The 19,273-nt window shown below is 55.8% G+C and overlaps 1 protein-coding gene across 2 annotated transcripts in view; it reads right to left on the bottom strand.

Moving 5' to 3' along the window:
• The window catches only part of Flnc (filamin C), a 29,735-nt gene extending 13,761 nt beyond the window's left edge, over positions 1-15,974 (bottom strand). The window contains exons 1-21 of one of the 2 annotated variants that reach the window (XM_048340184.1): positions 15,295-15,974; positions 10,411-10,659; positions 8,710-8,807; positions 8,426-8,576; positions 8,220-8,338; positions 8,003-8,080; positions 7,725-7,887; positions 7,344-7,544; positions 5,977-6,114; positions 5,527-5,653; positions 5,237-5,373; positions 4,854-5,047; positions 4,639-4,752; positions 3,895-4,038; positions 3,628-3,751; positions 3,339-3,499; positions 2,959-3,049; positions 2,694-2,863; positions 2,084-2,201; positions 1,729-1,991; positions 441-1,038 (exon numbers count right to left, since the gene is read on the bottom strand). In XM_048340184.1, coding sequence (XP_048196141.1) covers positions 441-1,038; positions 1,729-1,991; positions 2,084-2,201; positions 2,694-2,863; positions 2,959-3,049; positions 3,339-3,499; positions 3,628-3,751; positions 3,895-4,038; positions 4,639-4,752; positions 4,854-5,047; positions 5,237-5,373; positions 5,527-5,653; positions 5,977-6,114; positions 7,344-7,544; positions 7,725-7,887; positions 8,003-8,080; positions 8,220-8,338; positions 8,426-8,576; positions 8,710-8,807; positions 10,411-10,659; positions 15,295-15,649 — 3,793 coding nt within the window. In that variant the 5' untranslated portion in view covers positions 15,650-15,974. The remainder of the gene's footprint in view (positions 1-440; positions 1,039-1,728; positions 1,992-2,083; positions 2,202-2,693; positions 2,864-2,958; positions 3,050-3,338; positions 3,500-3,627; positions 3,752-3,894; positions 4,039-4,638; positions 4,753-4,853; positions 5,048-5,236; positions 5,374-5,526; positions 5,654-5,976; positions 6,115-7,343; positions 7,545-7,724; positions 7,888-8,002; positions 8,081-8,219; positions 8,339-8,425; positions 8,577-8,709; positions 8,808-10,410; positions 10,660-15,294) is intronic. The other variant, XM_048340185.1, reaches the window with a different exon arrangement.
• Between the last annotated feature and the right edge of the window lie 3,299 nt (positions 15,975-19,273).

Below are 19,273 nucleotides of genomic sequence, written 5' to 3'. Positions count from 1 at the left end.
GAGGTCAATCTCCAACTCTACTAGACCCTTTGCTCTATCTTAGGGGATCTTGGCCTGTAAAGACTCAGGACTGGCCTAGGACCAATAGTTCACGCCTATAATCCTTGCTTGTCTGGAGGCTGAGATTTGAGGATTTCTGTTCAAAACCAGCCCGGGTGGAAAAGTCCTTGAGATTCTTATCTCCAAATTAACCAACAAAAAACTAGAAGCAGAGGTATGACTCAAGTAGTAGAGAGCTGATCCGGAGCAGAAAAAGCTAAGCAAGAGTGTAAGGCCTTGAGTTCAAGCCCCAGTACCAGCACAATAACATCATCAATGAACTGGACTGTCCCCAAAGCCCACCCTTCCCTCAACCCTCATCCGCGCTCCCCCCCCCCCCCCCGCTACAGCTCCTTTACCCACATCAGGACCACTCGCTCCTCCTCCTCCTCCCCTCTTACCGTGTGGCTCCACACCAGGCCCCGAGACCTTGACCCCACTGGTATCAACAGCTGGCTGCACGTGAACACGGGTAGGGAATTTGGGTATGGGGTGGCCGCCATATTTGATGGTGATGGTGTAGGTGCCGGGAAACGCAGGGCTGTAGGTGATGTGGTAGGTGCCATCGGCGTTGTTGTGGATCAGCACCTCAGCCTTGACACCAGCGTCGGATAGGATCTCAATGGTCAGCTCCGCCTCACCCGCTTCGGAGCAGTCCACAGTGAATGTGGCTGCCTCCCCAGCCTTGCCGCGCTCTAGGCCTGGCCCACTGGCCCGCACCTTGCTTGGGTCGAACACAGGCTGGATGGTAGCCTTGAAGGGTGAGCCGGGGATGTGGGCTTCAGCAAACAGGATGTTGATGGTGTACTCGCCCGGCTCTGTGGGCAGGTAGCTGACAGCGCAGGAGCCATCACCATTGTCCTGGCACTCAATCTTGGCCTCGCAGGGGCCCTCCACGGTCAACCCCAGACCCCCTGTGCCAGCCCCCTTGGTGTCAATGGAGAAGGGTGCAGGGGTGCCCACAAGCCCTCCTTTGAGACCAGGGCCATAAGCACAGACCTAGGGGGGAGAGGTAAGAGTGTGAATTCCCTGCACCTGGTCCCTTGCAAGCTGCCCACTCCCATAGCTTCCCAACTAGCTAAGCATCCAGCTGTAGCAACTACTGTAGACTTAAGAACTGACGATTCTAAGCTAGGCACTGGTGGCTCATGCCTGTCATCCTAGCTACTCAGGAGGCTGAGATCTGAGGACTGCGGTTCAAAGCCATCCTGGGCAGGAGAGTCTGTGAGACTTTTATCTCCAATCAACTACCAAAGCCAGAAGTGGAGCTGTGGCTCAAAGTGGTAGAGTGATAGCCATGAGCACACAAGTAGAATTGTAAATTCTAGCTGGGGATGTGACTCAAGTGCTTGCTTAGCAAGCACAGGTCCTGAATCTAAACCCTAGTTCTGCATAAATAAACAAACAAATAAGAGTTGACTACTTCAGGCGAAGACACTGAGATGGAAAGAGAGAATAATCTGTCCTAGTTAGTGGACCTGGGATTTAAGCTCAGGACTGATACTTAAGCCAGGCTTGGAGACAACATAGTTGGGTCCAAGGCAGATCCTAGGGTGGAGGATGGTCCTTGACCTAGACCCTTGGCTATGACCACTCCATGCACCTAAGCCCTCTGTCCTCTGTCCATGATTCATTCATCTTCCACACTAGCCCCCAACTCCTGGCTCTCACCAGTCCTTATCTGCTCACCTTGGAGGGGTCAGGAGGCAGAACACCTTCCACAGCAAATGGGCTGCCAGGTACCGGGTGGCCATCATAGGTGATGTCCACTTTGTAGGGCCCCTCCTCAGGGGGCATGTAGCGCACAGCTTGGGCTTCAGCTCCACCCCCTGGCTCCAGCTTGCAGGGGATTGGCCGTCGAGAAGGTGAGGTCATCCTCACATCCAGCTGCCCCTGGCCACCAGCCCCTCGTGTGTTCACCGAGAATGCCTGTTCCTGACCCACAGCCACCTCTGTATGGAGGGCAAGGGACATGGTGGGCAGAGGCTCCAGCCTCACACCCCAGCACCCCTCATCCCCCAGGTCTGGCTTTCACCCAACTTACTGCTGTTGAGGCCTTGAACTTTGACTTTGCTGAGGTCGAGTGGGGGTGCCACATTGACCACAAAGGGGCTTTTGGGGACGGGGTCTCCACCATAAGTCACTGTCACTGCCATGTTACCCTATAGAGTACAACAGAAAGACAGAGTTGGGGGGCTTAGATATATTCTGGCATTGTATCTGAAGCAGACTCCTGAGGCTTAGAAATCCACAGCAAGCTGGGTGCCGGTGGCTCACGCCTATCATCCCGGCTATTCACGAGGCTGAGATCTGAGGATTGAAGTCCAAAGCCCATCAGAGCAAGAAAGTCTATGAGACTAATTAAACACCAAAAAAACCCAAAAAACCAGAAGTGGAGATGTGGCTCAAGCAAAACAGTTCAGAGGCAAGTGCCCAGGCCCTAAGTTCAAGCCCCAGGACTGGCACATGTGCACACACATTCATTCTCTCTCTCCCCCCCTTCCTCCATTCTCCCCCGCCCCCCCCTCTCTCCACAGCAAGGGAAAGGAGCCAAGAAAAGCCAAGGATCTAACGCTGGTCCTATGAGAGTGGATGAGGGACGCTCAGATCAGGGCTCGGCAGGACCTGGGAGGGCATACAGGAGTGGAACATACCTGCTGGACAGCAGTGTACTTGACAGTGTAGGAGTAGTCATGGTTGTCGATGATTTCAAAGTCCCGCACGGCCTCCCCCTTGGCTGCCCCAGCAAAGTGCACATCCAACTTGGCCTTGCCGGCCCCCTTGGTCAGCACGGTGAAGTGAGTGGGCTTCCCGACTTCCACACCTAGAAGCCCACCCAGAGATGGTGGTGAGGGCTTGGAGGTCACCTAAGCCCAACCCCAACCTCATGCTCATCCGATCCCCTCCTCAGACACCTACCTGTACGGTTCAGCCCAGGGCCCTCAGCCTTCACCTTGCTGGCATCATGAGATGGGTCTACCTTGATGTGGAAGGGGCTGGCAGGGATCTCCTGATGTAGAAAAGGAATGGTCAAGGTTTTACCTGAGGCGGGGGGGGGGGAGGGGGGGCACACCCATGTGCTGGGCTAGATGCTAGTTTGGATGTCCAAGGACCCAGTATGGACAGGGAGGGGAGCTCTGAGAGAGGCCCCCTTTGTGTCATCTGTGGCATAGTGCCCATGCATAGGAAGGGGTCCATTGGCATCCATCTTGTTCCTGAAGTCGGGCATTTCCAGCTAATACCTGCTAATACCTCCAGCATGTAGGCCCACGCGCACAAATAGGTGAAGGCTAGGGTACCTGGTTAGCAAAGAGCACCATGATGGTGTAGTGGCCAGCCCCTGGAGGAGTGTACTTGACTGTGAAGGTGTCATTGTCATTCTTGATAATGTCGAAGTCGATGTCAGCCTCGGCAGGGCCCACCACACCTGGGGCACACTTGATGCCAATGCTCACATCACCTGACAGGAGGCAGACAGGGCCGTGAGCGAGCGTCCCCCACCTGACGGTTCTGAGCTGTGGCCCAGGAAACAGTCTTGAGTGGATTCAAACCCTCCCAGCAGAATCTGTTCCAGGGACACATACACACCTTGCCCTGCCTCGCTGCAGTCGACTGTGAAATAGGTGGGCTCGTTGGCCTTGAGGCCTGTCTTCTCAACACCAGGACCATACACCTTCACCCGCTCGGGGTGGCTGCCTTCTCCCACATTCACCTGTAGGCAGGGGTTGATGCTCAGAGTGGTAGGTCTCCCTCGAGTCCTATCCTCCTCCTCATACCATTCAGCCCAGCCTCAGCCTCTCTGTAAGGGCCTCGGGGTGGGCAAGGGTGGCATGGGCCCAATCATGGAGGACTCACCCTGAAGGGGCTCTTGGGTACGTTGACACCTCCCCAGGAGATGATGATGGTATGCTTAATGGGCTTGGTGGGCACATAGGAGCAGCGGAAAGTGCCATCGCCATTGGGGATCACCTTGATGTCGATGGGGCAGCCATCTGCATCCTGTGGCATCACCAGAACAGTTTATAGGGCTGCGGTGAGTGGCCTCAGTGTCTCGCTGCGCCCTCTGCTGGCCTCAGGCGGCCTGCACCATTCCTTTCTCACCAGATGCCATATCCCAACCGCCCCCCCCCCCCACCAGGCACACTGACATCAGGACCTTTGAGCCCAGTGCCCTGTGTTGGTCAGGGAGAAGCTAGGCTAAGCTACTGTTCCTAAAGTTGAATAATGATATGGTCATTAACTTCTAGGGGATCCATGGACCCCCTACAAACTGACTTGAAAGTAATGTCCTATTTGGCAAAATTACTTTTCAACTTCAAATTCTCAGTACAAGAATAAGATTTTGGTTATTATCAGTAAGCAAACAGTTTTCTGTTTTCCATGGTACTATGGACTCATGAGTCTCAGTCTTCCTTTCTTTTTTTGTGATGTTATCACCTCTGCCTCATCCTTCCCCACCACCTCCCCCCTCCCCACACACACCCCAGTCACCCCTGTCTATCATCTCCCCGCTCATCCAGATGTCCTTTAGCATTGACATCCTCCGCCACCAGTCACTCTCTAGGGTCCCTCCGTCAGTGGAGGCTGGTGGCACCTCACCTGAGCATAGAGTTTCAGGTCTCCTTTGCCGGCAGCCCGGGCATCGATGGTGAACTCAGCAGGCCTGTCCACGATGCAGCCAGTGGGTTCCAACCCAGGCCCAAAAGCCTTCACCTGTACAGGGCCAGAGAAGAGGGCTAAGTTGGGGACCAGAAGAGGCCCAGTACACCCCACTCCAACCCAGCCCAGCCAATATGCGTGAGCCGGGACCATACCTTGTCTGGGAAGCAATCTGGCGGGGCTGGCTGAATGTGCGCGATGAAGGGTGAGTCACGGATATCCTCGTCATCACAGATGACATGCACGGCGTACTCCCCAGGCTCCGTGGGCCAATACCGCACGTCACAAGAGCCATCACCCTTGTCATCACACTCGATCTTGGCCTGTGATGGCCCCTCAATGGAGAAGCCTGAGGTTGGGGGGAAAAGGAGGCTCAGAGGGCACCGGGGTAGCTTGGACTCTCAGTGCAGACCCTCATATTTTCCCCAGCTCCCATCCCCGTGTATCATCTCCCTGCTCATCCAGACGTCATTTAGCACTGACATCCTCTGCTCCCAGCTACTCTCTAGTGTCCCTCCATCATGTCAGAGCCACTTACCCAGAGTCCCCACTTCTGTGCCAATGGCCTCCACCACAAAGTCAGCTGACTTGCCCACTTGGCCAGTCTCCAAACCAGGGCCCCAGGCCCGCACTTTCTGGGTTCCCGCCTCTGGGCTCACCTGGACCTCAAAGGGACTATGGCAAAGAGAAAGGTGGCATCAGAGCCAGGAAGTGCCTCTTCCATAGGTACCTTCCTTTCTCCCCTCAGTGCCCAGGCAGCCACTTCCCCTTCTCTCACCCAGCCGTGGCGCAGGCAGGAAGGCCTTGCAGGGGGGACACGGTGCTTACCTTCGGGGGATGGCATAGCCGCCCCATGTAATGGTCACCACGTATTTCCCAGGCACCACGGGATAGTATTCACACTCAAACACACCATCTCCAGCTTCCCGCACCTTCACCGGCTCCTCTGTGCCCTCTGAGGTGATAGAGGGGTACAATCAACATCCTCTGGAGAAGCCTCTACGACCCAGACCAACCTGAGGGGAGTGCTACTAGTGGGCAGAGCTGAAACTCAGGGTGGGGACCATATAGCGTCCCTGTGCAGGACACAGGGCAGAGACAATTAGTCTTAGTGTGGAGGCTGGGAAATTGAGGCAGAGAGATGGTGTGCCTGAGATCTGTGGTGCCTCTGGTCGCTGTATTTCTTCGGAGCTCTGAGGAGAGGATGCTTCTTGTCTTTGCCCCTCAGGTTGTCAGAACCACTACCCAGTCCCCCCAGCCCTGGGCTCTGATACTCACTTGGCCCCTTGACTGTGACCTTGAGCTCCCCGCTGCCGGCACCCTTGGTGAACACCTTAAAGTCAGCTACCTCTTTCACACGCACACCTTTAGGCTGTAGGCCTCGCCCAGAGGCACGGCAGGCATTGGGGTTACAGGCTGAGAAGAAGAGAGAAGAAGTGAGAGATGTTGAGGGAACCTAGACAAAAGTCTCCATTCCTCACCCCTGTTCCCCTCACTGCGCACCCGGAATCCTCACAGGCCCAGGCCCTGACCTCATGCAATCGTGCCCTGTGCTCTCTTGTGTCCCCATACAACTGGGGGTGCTGGGAGACCAAACTGAACAAGGAGCTAGCTGAAGACCCCAGGTCAGGGAGGTTATAGGAAACTCTTCCTGCTGGGGTCCTCAGAGCCCATGTTATTTGGGATGAAGACATGGCAGAGCCTGGGCTGAGCAGGCTAAGGCAAACAGGCAAGGACCTTTTACCTAAGGCTATCCATCTGCAGTCAACTGGGCCTTCCCTGAATGACCAAAACAACTCCAGAAACTCAGTCATGCCACAGGACATCCAGCAACCCCATGGGACAACAGCTGTTCCATGTCCCGTGAAGCCTGACACTGAGCGCAGGCAATGCACGGAAACCAATCTGCCATGGGTAGCAGGCACGGTGGGGACCTCAGCCTGCCAAGAACCACTCTGCCTCCTACTGAACACATCACATGGCATAGAACCCACAAGGCACCACGAAACAGGCAATGACACTGAACCAGCCCTGCCATAGGCAGTGACACAGAACCTAACGGCTATCATAGAAATCACCAGGCAAGCAGCAAGGAGACGAGAGCTGCCAGAGAATACGGGCAATAGCATAGAACCCTGGCCTGTCACAGAATGCCATGGAGTGGAGCAAATCCATACTGCGTGGGCCATGCTACACAAAACAGGTGAGGCCAGTCAGCTCTGGCCATGCCTGGCCCCACCTCCACCGGCGAGTACTAACGTGGCGCCACTCTCTTGGCTTGGTGAATGATGGGCACGGAGGGAGTGGGCGGTGGCAGGGGCACTGGATGCAGGAAGAGAACCAGTGGGGTGTCACCAACTGAGGGCTTGACAAGCAGGTTGGGCTCATCATATGGACCTACCACTTCCCTCTCACGCATTCCACGTGGTCCCCCTTCTGATGGCCTGACCCTGCAGCCTCTGCCATGCGTGTGCGTGTGTGTGTGTGTGTGTGTGTGTGTGTGTATGTGTGGTGGGACCCTGGGTAATTGAATCTACCCAACTCTCCTTCCCCCTAGCTGTGAGTTGCTGTTTCCTACCAACCCTCAGATGCAGAATTTGGTGGCCAGTCTCTGTTTGGCTTTGGTGAAGGTGAATGGCCCTTACCTTCAGCCACATGGACGGGGAAAGGACTGCGGGTGATGGGGGCACCGGCAAAGGCCACATGAACTGTGTGTGGTCCCTCCATCACAGGCCTGTATGTGCAACGGAATGTGCTGTCGCCCTTGTCCTCCAGGGCTACCTCCACGGTGTCCTGCCGGCCCTGTGGGTCCACGATCACCACGGCAACATCACCAGTGCCAGCCCCTGCAAGGGACAGAGGCTGTGAGCACTCACTCTGGACACACTCAGCCAGTGGAATTCCCTCATCCTGAAACAACCCAGCCTCGACCAGGGACCTCTGCCCCAGCTATTCACACCCCCACCCCACCCCACCCTCACTGTTGGGGACTGCCTGTCTCACATGCCCTGGGGTGCCTGCCTTACCTGCAGTGTAGATATCAAAGTAGGTGGGTTTGTTGGCCACATTCCCCACTGGCTCCAAGCCAGGCCCACGAGCTGACACCTTGTTGGCATCTCCCAGGGCCATGCCCACATTCACCTCAAAGGGGCTACGTTCAATATTCTGGCCAGCAAACAGCACAGTCACCTGGGGGTAGGGGTCAAAGGTTAGCTTGTAAGGGAAAGCAGTTTTGAGAGAATGTGAGCCAGAGGGGATGAGAGGTGGATGGTTGGCAGGGGTGGGGTGTGGGCTGGGCAGATACCTTGTGTAACCCAGCAACTTTGGGCACATAGGAAACGGCATATGTGCGGTCCTTGTCATTGTTGGGAACCACCTTGGCCTATTGGGAAAGAAAGAAGATTGGAAGCCACAGTGATTGTAGAACCTGCTGACCCCACAATGTTCCCCTACTCCCATCCCAAGGCCTCTGGTAGAGCCACTTCTACACTAATTCCTTTATCCTAGTGACCTCTCCATACCTCCTCAGTGTGGCCCTCAGGGTCCTCAATGTAGACCAGCACCTCGCCCATACCGGCATCCACCGTCTGCACGGTGAAGTGGGCAGGCTGGAGTACGGTGTTGCCTTGGGGTTCGATGCCTGGGGGCAGAAGCAGAGCTGAGATTATTCACAGGATTTCACACCGGCCACACAGCCCCAGGAGGACTGTCAGAGCTCAGCACGTACCAGGCCCATAGGCGATGGCTTTCTTGGGATTCAGCTGCTTGGAGCGAACAGGGGCACCGGGTTTGAGCTTGGCCTTGGGGAACTGGGACAGGTATGTCATCACAGAATGTTCATCCACATTGGGATCCACAATCTCCTCAGGGGCAATCACCTGTCACAGAAAGAAACGATGCTTACAAGGTGCCCTCTCCTCAGCAGCCCCAGTCCTACTGGCAGCTTGGCCAGGTTCTTGAAGAGACCCCCTTCCACTTTCCCCTTCCAGTCCCATGCCCCATCCAGTGTACCTGGGGCACCCCGAGCCAGTCATCGGCTTGTTGCATGGCCTCCCGGGCGTTCTGCACAGGCTGGTTGGGGTCCCAGGCCTCCCAGTCAGGGCAGAGACCTTGAGAAGTAGAAGGTTAGATACAACAGTGAGGAGATGCAGCCAGCCAGCGTATAGAACATTGTCACCTCCAAAGCCGCAGCTTCACACCTTTTCCAGAAAGAAAGTTCTAGGCCCTTACCCAGCCAGGTTCCCTCTGTTCCCTCTGTCCCCTGATGTTGCAACCCATCACCCCTATGTTGAGACACAGCAGTCCTCGCTAGCATCAACAATAAGGCCTTTCTGCCTCAGCTGGCGCAGCCTGGTACCACACTGCCAGCCAGTCTCCTGCCTGCGTAGAACCCAGCAGAGACCCTTGACATCAAACCCCGATGAGAAATCCCTTCTAAGACCCTTTTGCTTCAGGCCAGCTGATTCGGTGGAGGGAAGAGGAGGTCAGAGCCCTTGGCCCACAGACACTTCTGACCTCTTCCCTCCTCACAACTGCCCAAAGTCCCAGCGACCTAAGCACAGCCACACCAGCCTTAGGGCATAGGACTTCCTCTCTCTTCTTAGCCACCCACTTGGGGAAACTGAGGCATTAACCAATTGGAAGCAGATAGGTAGATCCTCCTGTATGGCTATCAAGAGCCCAACCTCCTAGCAGGAAGGATGCTGAGGCAGCCCATATCACCCGGTGAAGTTTCAGGGTCGGAGGGTGATTGGTAGGCCAGAGCTGCAGGGGGAGATGCGTTATTGGTGGGGAGGGGGCGGCTCATAGGTTGGAATCCATGACTGGCTGGAACAGCTGAGCTCACTGCTGGCAGGCACACCAGCTGTGGGCCATGGCTCAGCAGCTGGGAATGCTTCCCAGGCTTCATGCCCCCCCCTCCCACCCCTGCTCCCCAGCTGACCTCGGGGAGGGGGAGGATCCCCTAAGCGCTGCAGCTCCTCAGGCGGAGCTGACCAGCTCAGGACAAAAAAACATCTCAAGAGATGAGGGTTGGAAAGGATCCGTACATGGCTTGAAGCTTTAGACTATGTTGCCCCAGTTTTCCTGGGGTCCTGATCTGGTTCCAGCCTAACCAGGTCAGGGCCTATACCCAGAAACGGTGGGGCTGTGTCATCTATCATGGGACAGTACCAGGCTGCCTCAACCCTTTCTCTAGGCTTCCCAGGGTCTCACAAAGAAGAGTTTTCTCTGGGTCTAATGCCAAGCCTTCTTGCTACAATTCCCACTGCATCTCCTTTCTCTTGGCTTACTGGTATCCATGTGGCAAAGGAACAGGGAGTCAGAAGTGGCACTGTGCCTCAAAGTGGTAGAGCGCTAGCCTTGAGCAAAAAATCTCAGAGACAGCACCCAAGCCCTGAGTTCAAGCCCCATGACAGAAAAAAAAAAAGGGGGACAGGGAGTCAAGGCCCTGGGCTCCTGCCACTCAGGCTGTGTGATCCTGGACAAACCATCATCCCTCTCTGGACTTGCCTCTATAAAATGAGGGTTTTCCTGGAGATATTGCCCCACCCATCAGGTAGGGCCTGACTCTAGTAGGAAATCTTGTCTGGAAAACAGAAAAATCCCACAGATGATCCTAACCCCCAGGCCCTGGGAATAATCACGAGCCTCAGTGTCCTCGATCGTCTCCACTGTCCTTCTTGGAGAAGGGTTCCTTGCTGGCTTACTCACCGGGGGCACAGTTGTCTACCAGGGCACCCAGAGCCTTGCCATCCTGCCAGTCCCGATTGAAGTTGGTGATGGGCAGCTGGGGCACCTTGTTCTGGATCCAGCCAAGCAGACGCTGTTTGGGTGTCTGTTTGCGGGCATCTTCATCATCCTCATCCTCCCACATGGGCATAGAGATGGAGTAGTGCAGAATCAGTGTCCAGATCAGGCCTAGAATCAGCTTCAGGTTCCCATCCACAATGGCCTTGCTGTCTGCAGAGTGGAAGCAACACACCAGGTTAGGGGGGCGACCTTGTGCCTATCCTCATCCGCCCAGCCACTGAGGCTAAGCAGGCTCCTTGGTTAGATGGGTCAGATTCCTACCTCTAGAGCCCACTCTCACTTCTCTGCCTCCCAAATTCGCTCCCTCCTTGGCCCAATGCCAAGTCCTGTCGGCTTTCCCTAAAAACCAGGCTGCTTCACTCTGCGTTCCTGCACATGCACCCCTTTTTATACTGCAACAGTTAAGTCTTCCGCCCCACTGGGTTTCAGGCCTCTTGGGGCAGACACTATTTTGTTTTCTTTTCTTAATGTTTTACTGACATGAAACAAGCTTTAATGGAAAATTTGATAATAAGTAAATATGCACAAAGCCATCACCACAAATCAAGAATGACAAACACAATCATCACTGACCAAATTTTCTTGTGCATACTCTTTTCTGACTTGTCCCTCCTGCCTGTCCTTGTCCCACTGGCCCAGATAACAACTGATCTGTTTTCTTTCCCTCCCTCCCTCCCTTCCTTCATTGCATTCTTTCTTTCAAGTTTGAATTTGTAGCCTTCTGCTTGCTAGACAGATACTCTACCCCCCACATACCCCAGCCCTTTCTTGCTTTTGTTATTTTTGGGGGCCTGGAATCTCCTGTTTGTTTGTTTTGCCTGGGATCAATGTGGATGCAGAACACATGCCCCCTGTATAGCTGAAATTTGCAGAATTATAGGCATGAAACAGTTACTGTTTGTTTGTTAAGATGGTGCCTTGTTAACTTCTGTCCTGGGCTATCCTCAAACTGCCACTCTTCTGATTTCCACCTCTCATGTGGCTGGGATTACAAGTGTGTACCATTATATCCACTACCCTATGTACTTATATTTTGTATTATCTATACTTTTATATAAACAGGATCATACAGTATCTTTTATTTATTTACTTGTCTTTTAGTGTGGCTTCTTTCACTGTTGACCCTGAGGGTTTTTTAAAAACTGTTTTTTTCTTTTCTATTTTGGTGGGGAGGGGGGATTGAACCTAGCACTTGCTAGAAAAGCACTTTGCTACTGAGCTACATCCTAGCCCCCTGAGTTTTATCTTTCTGTACTGGGACCTAGAATTTAGCAAGTGTTTCAATAAAAGTTGTTAAATAAGGGAATCTTTTGAAAGGTGAAAGTAAAGAGGCAGTAGGACCAGCCTGGTCCTACCTACCTTCTACCCTGAAAGCCAGAAGGGCTTCTGGGTATTCTGGGAGGGGAGGAGAAAGGCCACGCAATGCATGCTGGCCAGAGGCTTGGAAGTCAAGTGAGCAAATGGGGTTGGTGGGATCTCACAAGAGGCAGGGGAAATAGCGCCCAGTAGGACTCAAGTCTCAGGGTACTTGGTTCCTCAGAGTACTTGAGAAGCAGAATTGGTTCCTGGAGATTTCAAAGCCCCAGTTCTCTTTTTATATCCAGAGTACAGATTTTGGAATCCAGCTTATTTGCAAAGGGCAATGTGGATCTGAGCACAGCTTTTAGGATGTTGGGGAGTAGGGGGCCGGCAGGAGACTCAATCTTGTTTACTGATGTTGCCTGAGCAGTAGGAGAGGCTAGGGCTGGAGGATTCCCCCTTACACATTTTTTTCCTGCTCCCCTTCCCCAGATCTTGGGGGTACTAGGGGACAGGGGCCTAGAGAGCCCCTAGCATCTTCCACTGGACCCCCATCTGTCCTGGGAGAGGGAATTTGTCTCTCTGGCTCCTGGGGCTGGGTCTCTGGCCCTGGCTCCCCACCCTGTCACTGATTCATCCTTCCTTCCCCAGCAGCTCCCCAGCCCGCCCCTTTCCCCTGGCTCCACTGCTGCACAATGGTTTGGCAGCCCTCGGATTCCATGACACACTCCCGGCCTCCCGGTGCTTTTGCACTCTCTCAGACACAGGCCCACAACACTTTCACACAGTGTAGATGCCCCTGTGCCCCAGCCTCCAAACTGTCGGTGACGCCAAGGCTGGGGCTCACACTCACAAGTGATTCTTGTCAACTGCAGCCCTAGGAGCCAGCCCTTGAAGCAGTGGGGCTGGGAAGGGGTAGGAGTGGCCAGGGTCATTCATGTTTGCTGGAGAGAGAGGTTTCTCCCTAGCAACTGGCCCTGGGCCAGACAGCAAGTGGTCCCCAGCTTGGGGCAGGAGGGAGGAGGAGGAAGCCCAGAGTCCCACCCTAGGAGCAATGACCTCCCTCTCCTTAGGCAGAGGTTGGGGGTGGGGGCTCAACTCAACCTAAGTGTCTCCCCTATCAACACCCACCAAACCAGCCTAGGAATACCTCGACCTGGGTAGGAGGAGACACCCCTCCCAACTCCCCCCCACCTCGGCTGCCCAGTGGAGGGGGATGAGGGAGGGCTGGGCCAAGGGGGGTGCTGGGACAGCTGCTAGCCCCTCCAGCCCCTCCCTCAACTGTTGGCTCCAGGAGAAGGAATAGCAACTGGGGAACAGCTGCGGGACAGAGCTGCCTCCTGGGCCTCTTTGTTTGGAGGAGCTGAGTTGGGGGGGCTTTTGGTTTGCTGGGGGTGAGAAGGGCACACAGCTCCTTCAATGCCGGCGAGGACTCTTCCTCTAGGTGAACATCTCAGCTCCTAGCTCCCAGCCCAGGCTCTGACTTCCCTTCTAGAAAGTCAAGCTGGGAATCTTGGAGTTACCCCCCCCCCCACACACACACACTCCCCCAGGTGCCCCGATGCTCAGTTTCAGTCAGGAGATAATGCCTTGCAGGAACCTCTCTGGATGGCTCCTAGCCACTACTAAATGGAACCAGGGGAACAGGGGGAAAGAAAGCAGGAGGCCCGCTCCTAGCGGGCAGCCCCTTTACATCATCCCGTCCCCCAGCCCAAGCCCAGCCCCGCAGCTGAATTGCTGACAGCATATCTCGTCAGCCTCGGGGGTGGGGCGGGGGGCGAGGGGAGGGGGAAGCCGCTCAGCCCAAACAGAGCCAGCAACCCTTCCTCTCAGCGGGAACCCATGGAGCTCCCCCCCCCCCACCCGCCCCAGCACCGACGTCTACCCTCCCACTACTCGCAGGCCCCTCCGCCAAGGGGGTTGGAGCCGGGCCCGCCGTGGGGGCGGGGAGAGGTGCACCGGGCAGGATGAGGCCTGGAGAGGGGCCACCCTCCCCCGCAGCCGAGCCATTTCCTATCCCGTCTTGCAGAGGCTTCAGATTTTCCCCTGGAGACCCCACCTGGGACAACCAGTCCTGCCTTTCCAACTCCGGAGGGGAAAGGGAATCAAGGAGGGGGGATGACAGCCCCAGGGCTGGCCCCTCCGAGCCTTTCCACCCCCCTCTCCCATTCTCCTAGCCCTCAGCCCCACGGCACCAATGCCCCCTCCCCCACCCCTTGCCCTCAGGCTTGTCCTTCTGGAAAGCTCAGAGACAACTGCTGTGTCACGGAGACAGGGCTATTTCCAGGCCGGAGCAGGGTGTGGAGGGGGGGGGGGCAGTAGTGGGGCAAGAGGAGGTAAGGCCTAGGGAGGGGACTGGATAGGGCCAAGGGCCCCCGACTGACCTCAGTTGCTAATTCAGGAGGTATGGAGATGGCCCTATGTGGACAGAGTCTTATTATGTTGAGAAGTCTCTGGGGGTACCCTGTGTGTGAGGGTGTGGGGGGGTGAGGGACTACCTGGTTACATGTGGAACACTCTTCCTGGGGCCCTAAGTTGCACTGGGGGGGGGGGGGGCTCCTGTATATCACAACAGGGCTCTGCTCTTAAAAAGCTCACCAAGGGCTGGGTGGTACGGGCATCCCTGGCCCACTAGTTTAATATGGTGATGAGGGACAGGGCAGCCTCGTGGCCACTCATAGCCCACTCTGGGCTTCTGGTCTCCCCAGGCTAGAGTGCCTCCCCACCCCCACCCAGCACTGACACACCTTCCAAATCTGGTTACACTCAATGACTTCCTCCCTTCAGCAGGCAGGCCCAAGGCCTTCCCCTCCCTCCCTCCCCACAGACCGCCAATTAGCAGTAGCCAATCCCAGGCGGGCATCGGGGGTGGGCTGGGCAGGGCATGGTCAAGCGAGAGCCCCCTCCCACACCAGGCAACTGAAGCCGGGGAAGGGCAAGCAGGGGTTAAGGCTCGCTGCCATCGCTTAGCGCCTTTTTAGGTTTCTGAGACTGGGATCTGCTTTCTGGCCAGGCCTGAACCCAGCTGCTGAGCACATGCGTGCCGAGGGCCCCGGTGGAGTAGCCGGCCACCAGCTAGAGCCCTGAGCTGTGGGAGGTGGATGAGACCTGCTCCTCCCATGTGGAGAAGCCATTTGTTGGGTGGAAGGGACACTCCTCAGCAATCAGCAATGGACACTGGCCTTGTCCTGCCCAGCATGGGAGGAAAGGGGACCGTGAACTGTGAGGGGGCATCAGTTGGGGGGGGGGGGAGCTTTAGGGTTCCTGAACGGGAAGGTCTGGATTCAGGGTGCTGTACAGAAGAGGTGTGTCAAGGCACTGTCCTGGGAGAGACCAGGCCACTGTCCTGTATGGTGTCGCACTGGGCTCCATCTCTTAGCTTTCTCCCCCACCTCAACCCCCCCCCCTCCATCGGGCACCTGTGTCCCCTTCCCCTGGGGTCCACCCCTCCCCCGCCGTGGCCCTGCCCTTGTGGCCCACACTGACCGATGGACACGAGCTTGATGTGCTCGCGCTCCAGGAACTCGAGGGCCACGGATACGTTCTCCAGCTTCATCTGGCGGAAGTTGGGGCGCGGGTGGAACTTGCGGTACATGCGCTTCTGGCTGAGCACCTCGAGCAGCGCGATGAGGCGCAGCCCGTCGCTGAGGTCGCGCTGCAGGTCGGTCAGGCGCTTGCCCACGCACTTGAGGTGCTCGTTGCACCAGCGCGTGAACGTGTTCTGCTGGATCTTCTTCCACGGCGCGTCCTCAGCCAGGTCCTTCTCGGTGGACGGCATCTCGTCCGCCTCGTCGCCCAGGCCAAGGCCGGCGGCATCCGAGTAGCCACTGTTGTTCATCATGTTGGTGGGGACGGGGATGGTGTGGCCGGGTGGGTGGGTGGGTGGGTGTGGGGGGAGACCCGGGCTGCGGGTGCTTTCGGGGCGCTGTCGGGGCGGGACCGCGGGACTCGCAGCGCTGCGCTGCGCTCTCTTCAAACTTGTCTTGCGCTTTGGCTGGCGGGGCTCTGGGCCTGGGCTTCTCTGCCGCGGGTCGGGGATCGCGAGCTCGCTCTCTCTCTCTCTTTCTCTCTCTCTCTCTTGTCTCTCCCTCCGGGGGCGGAGCGGTGCTCGGGAAGTGCGGCCTGGGCCCAGGCGGGGGGTTTAAGAAGCCCCTGGGCCGCTGCCCCCCCTTCGCCGCGCCCGCGGCCCTGGGGTCCACGTCAGAGCGCCGGCCTCCCAGGAATGCCGCCCGGCCTGCGGGTGGGGGCCCCCGCCGAGCCCCACGGCCCCGCCTCCGCCCGCCCCTCCCCCACGCGGCCCGCGCCAGCCCAGCAGCCGATTGGGGGGGGTGGGGGCTACTGTCCCCACGGCCGGTATGTTCCCTCCCTCCCCCCCCCCAACATCCTAAAACTAAGTCCCACCCGTCAGGGATGAAATACGCTTCTTCCACAGTTCACTGGGGTTGAAAGTGGGGAAACTGAGGCCAGTGATTAGGGCCAAACACACTGATCTGGTGTTGACAGAATTTTCTAGACAAGTTGGCCAGGCTGTTGACAGGGCCTGGGAGTCCTCCTGGCTCCTGGCCCAGCCTAGTCCACCTGTGGCCAGAGAAGGGAAGTGTGTGTGTGTGTGTGTGTGTGTGTGTGTGTGTGTGTGTGTGTGTGTGTGCTTGTGTTGAGATGGCCTGAGAGGAAGCTGGGAATTAGGGAGGCCAATTAGGGAGAAGGCTGGGGTTCAGGGCTCCCCTTATCCTTCCATTTTTCTGATAGAAAGCCTCATTTGAAGCCTAAACTCAAGGTCACATGGGGAAAGACCAAGGTTCCTGACTCAGTGTCCCTGTCACCATCCTATTTGGCCTCATTGTCTCAGAATGAAGCTGAGTTCAGGAAAAGGGTACCCAGTGAGTCACCCTGTATGTACACTCTCCCCAGTTTGACTCAACTGAGGTGATGAGGAAAAGGATACCGGGGAGCCCCCTGGGCAGTATGCCCATCTGGGCCACAGGGCAGATTCTCCTAGGGAAAGACCAGTAAGCCAGACACCAGGGAGAGCCCTGGTGGAGCAGCCAAGGAAAAAACGTGACTGGGGCAGGTGGGCAGGGCCAGGGGCAGTGGGCAGGGAGAGCTTGGGAACCAGGCAGGATGCCTAGGCAGGACTGGGCTCAGGGCAAGCCCAGAACAGGTAGAGGGCTGGAGAATGGTGTTAGCAGAGAAGCTGAGGCACACAAAGAAGCTGGCCTGGGATAGTTGGTAACTTGGTAGTAGTATGAGTGTATCCCATACCTACACACACACACACACACACACACACACACACACACACACCCGCCGCCATGCTTCCCCTACTCTTCTACACTCCGTACGTCATGCCTGAGCCTAAGAAAGTTCTCAAATCCAGGTAGTCCTTGACTCAGGATATGTGATTATTGATGTTTGGGAAGGTTCTTGTGACTTTATAGATGATTCATTCTACCTTATTCCTTTCCTCCTTCCAGGGCTGGTGAAAAGGAGTAGGTATTTTTGGGGGGCTCTCTCCAAAAAGGCAGAAGGAAGGTAGTGCCCATTTTGCACTAAGAGGTTTAGGGGTTCCTTGGGAGTAGTGCTTATGATGACAAGGATCCAGGAAATCTTTTCTTTCCCTTCACACTTAATGAGATTGCCTGCCTGGTCCTTAGATAAGGAAGGAGAAGAATAGAAAAAGGACCTGCTGTACATGGCTGGAGGGGGAGGGGTTGTCTGGGGCCCTGATAGTGACAGGCGAGGTATAAATAGCTCGGTCCTTGCGGCTCATGTTCTGTGCTCAGGAATTCCACTCTCCTATTGGCAACCCTCTCTCTCTGTCTCCAGAATTGTCATTCTCCCCAAGCCACCTTTATTTCATGGCCAAAACCACCCAGCAGGCACCAGTGTTGGATGCCCAGCTTGGATCTCACAAGGGAACACTGTGTGTGTGTGTGTGTATACGTGTGTGTGTGTGTGTGTGTGTGTGTGTGTAAAGGCAGACTTCTGAGCCAACCAGAGGTGTAGGAGCTCAGGGCTTCAGTGTTGTTTCTGAAGTTCTGATGAAGAAACTGAGACACAGATTTGGAAAAGGATGGATACCTCTCTGAACTGTTGGGTCAAGCAGGAAGAAGGCAGTAGCTGAAAATCCCTTAGTAAACTCCAATACTCATAGTCCTCTCTAGTGGGCATTGTCAGAGGCCTCCAGTCAGCCACGGGCCTGGTAAGGTGGAAGCATTCAGAGGAAAGTGAGCTAGCAGAGAAAAACCTTGCAAGGAGAGCCTCCCTTGCTGCCCCTCCTCAATTCATTTTCTCACTACAAGAGAGGCCAGTGGGCAGTACCCAGGGACTGAATGGTCAGTTGGCAGAGCAGGGTGCAGAATGCAAAGGATGGTTCCCGTCACCCTCTTTGTCCGAAACTTGAGCCTGTTGCTCTCCAGGATAAATCGGGGCCTGACTCAGGCCTCAGCAGCCAGTCACAGTCAGCCTACCCAGGCGCAGGCTGGTGACTCAGCCCTCAATATAGCCCATGAGCCCAGGTCCTAGGCCTGGCCATGCGGGCAGAACAGACCGTGCGCAATGCTGTCCCGGAGGCTGCCAAATGGGGCCCCCTCCCTGAGGAGAGCTAATGTGTTCCTCCTCAAGGGAGGCAGGGGCACCCAGGGGCTTACAGGGGGTTTCATCAGCTGAGTATGTGTGGCAACCCTGGCTGAGGCCCCAGGCCATTTTTAGCCCCCTGACTCACCACCTGTCGACCTATCTCAGGAGACCAGGTTGCCTAAATCTTCACCTGGCCTGCCTGTCCCATCAAGAGGGAGTGTTTGTCAGTCTCCTATATTGGCCATACTTGGGATGAGCAAAATCTGTTTGAGCAAACCCAGAGGACCATGTGTGTGATTTTTTTTGGGGGGTGGGGTGGGGTATTGGCCCTGGGGCTTGAACTCAGGACCTGAATGCTGCCCCTGAGATTTTGTGCTCAAGGTTAGTACTCTACCAGTTGAGTCACAACTCCACTTCTGACTTTTTGGTAGGTAATTGGAGATGGTAGTCTCATGGGCTTTATTGTGTGGGCTGGCTTTGAACTGTGATCTTCAGGTCTCAGCCTTCTGAGTAGCTAGGATTACAGGTGTAAGCTACTGGTGCCTGGCCTGAGACTATTGGTTTTTGGAAGCAGGAACATTCCCACCGTCCCCTGTGATGATTCCAGGTCAGCCAGGTTCATGGCAGGTGCATCGATAGATTGTTCCTCTGGCCTGGATATCAGGAAAGGTGATGGAAGGGAAGACCCACAGGTTGCATTTCTCTTCATTTCTGACCATGTAACCTTGGGTAGGCTATGGAACTCTTTTGAGCCTCCATTTTCTCACCTGCAAATTAGAGGTAGGAATACGCTCAAAAGGATTTAATTTTTTTTTATTATTATGGTGCTGTAGAGAGGGGTCACCATTTCATAAGTCAAGTATTGAGTGCATTTCTTTCTGGACAG

Source organism: Perognathus longimembris, chromosome 2, assembly GCF_023159225.1.
Source record: "Perognathus longimembris pacificus isolate PPM17 chromosome 2, ASM2315922v1, whole genome shotgun sequence".
Classification (NCBI taxonomy): domain Eukaryota; kingdom Metazoa; phylum Chordata; class Mammalia; order Rodentia; family Heteromyidae; genus Perognathus; species Perognathus longimembris.
The sequence above is the reverse complement of the archived record's forward strand: the minus strand, read 5'-3'. Positions and strand labels throughout refer to the sequence as shown.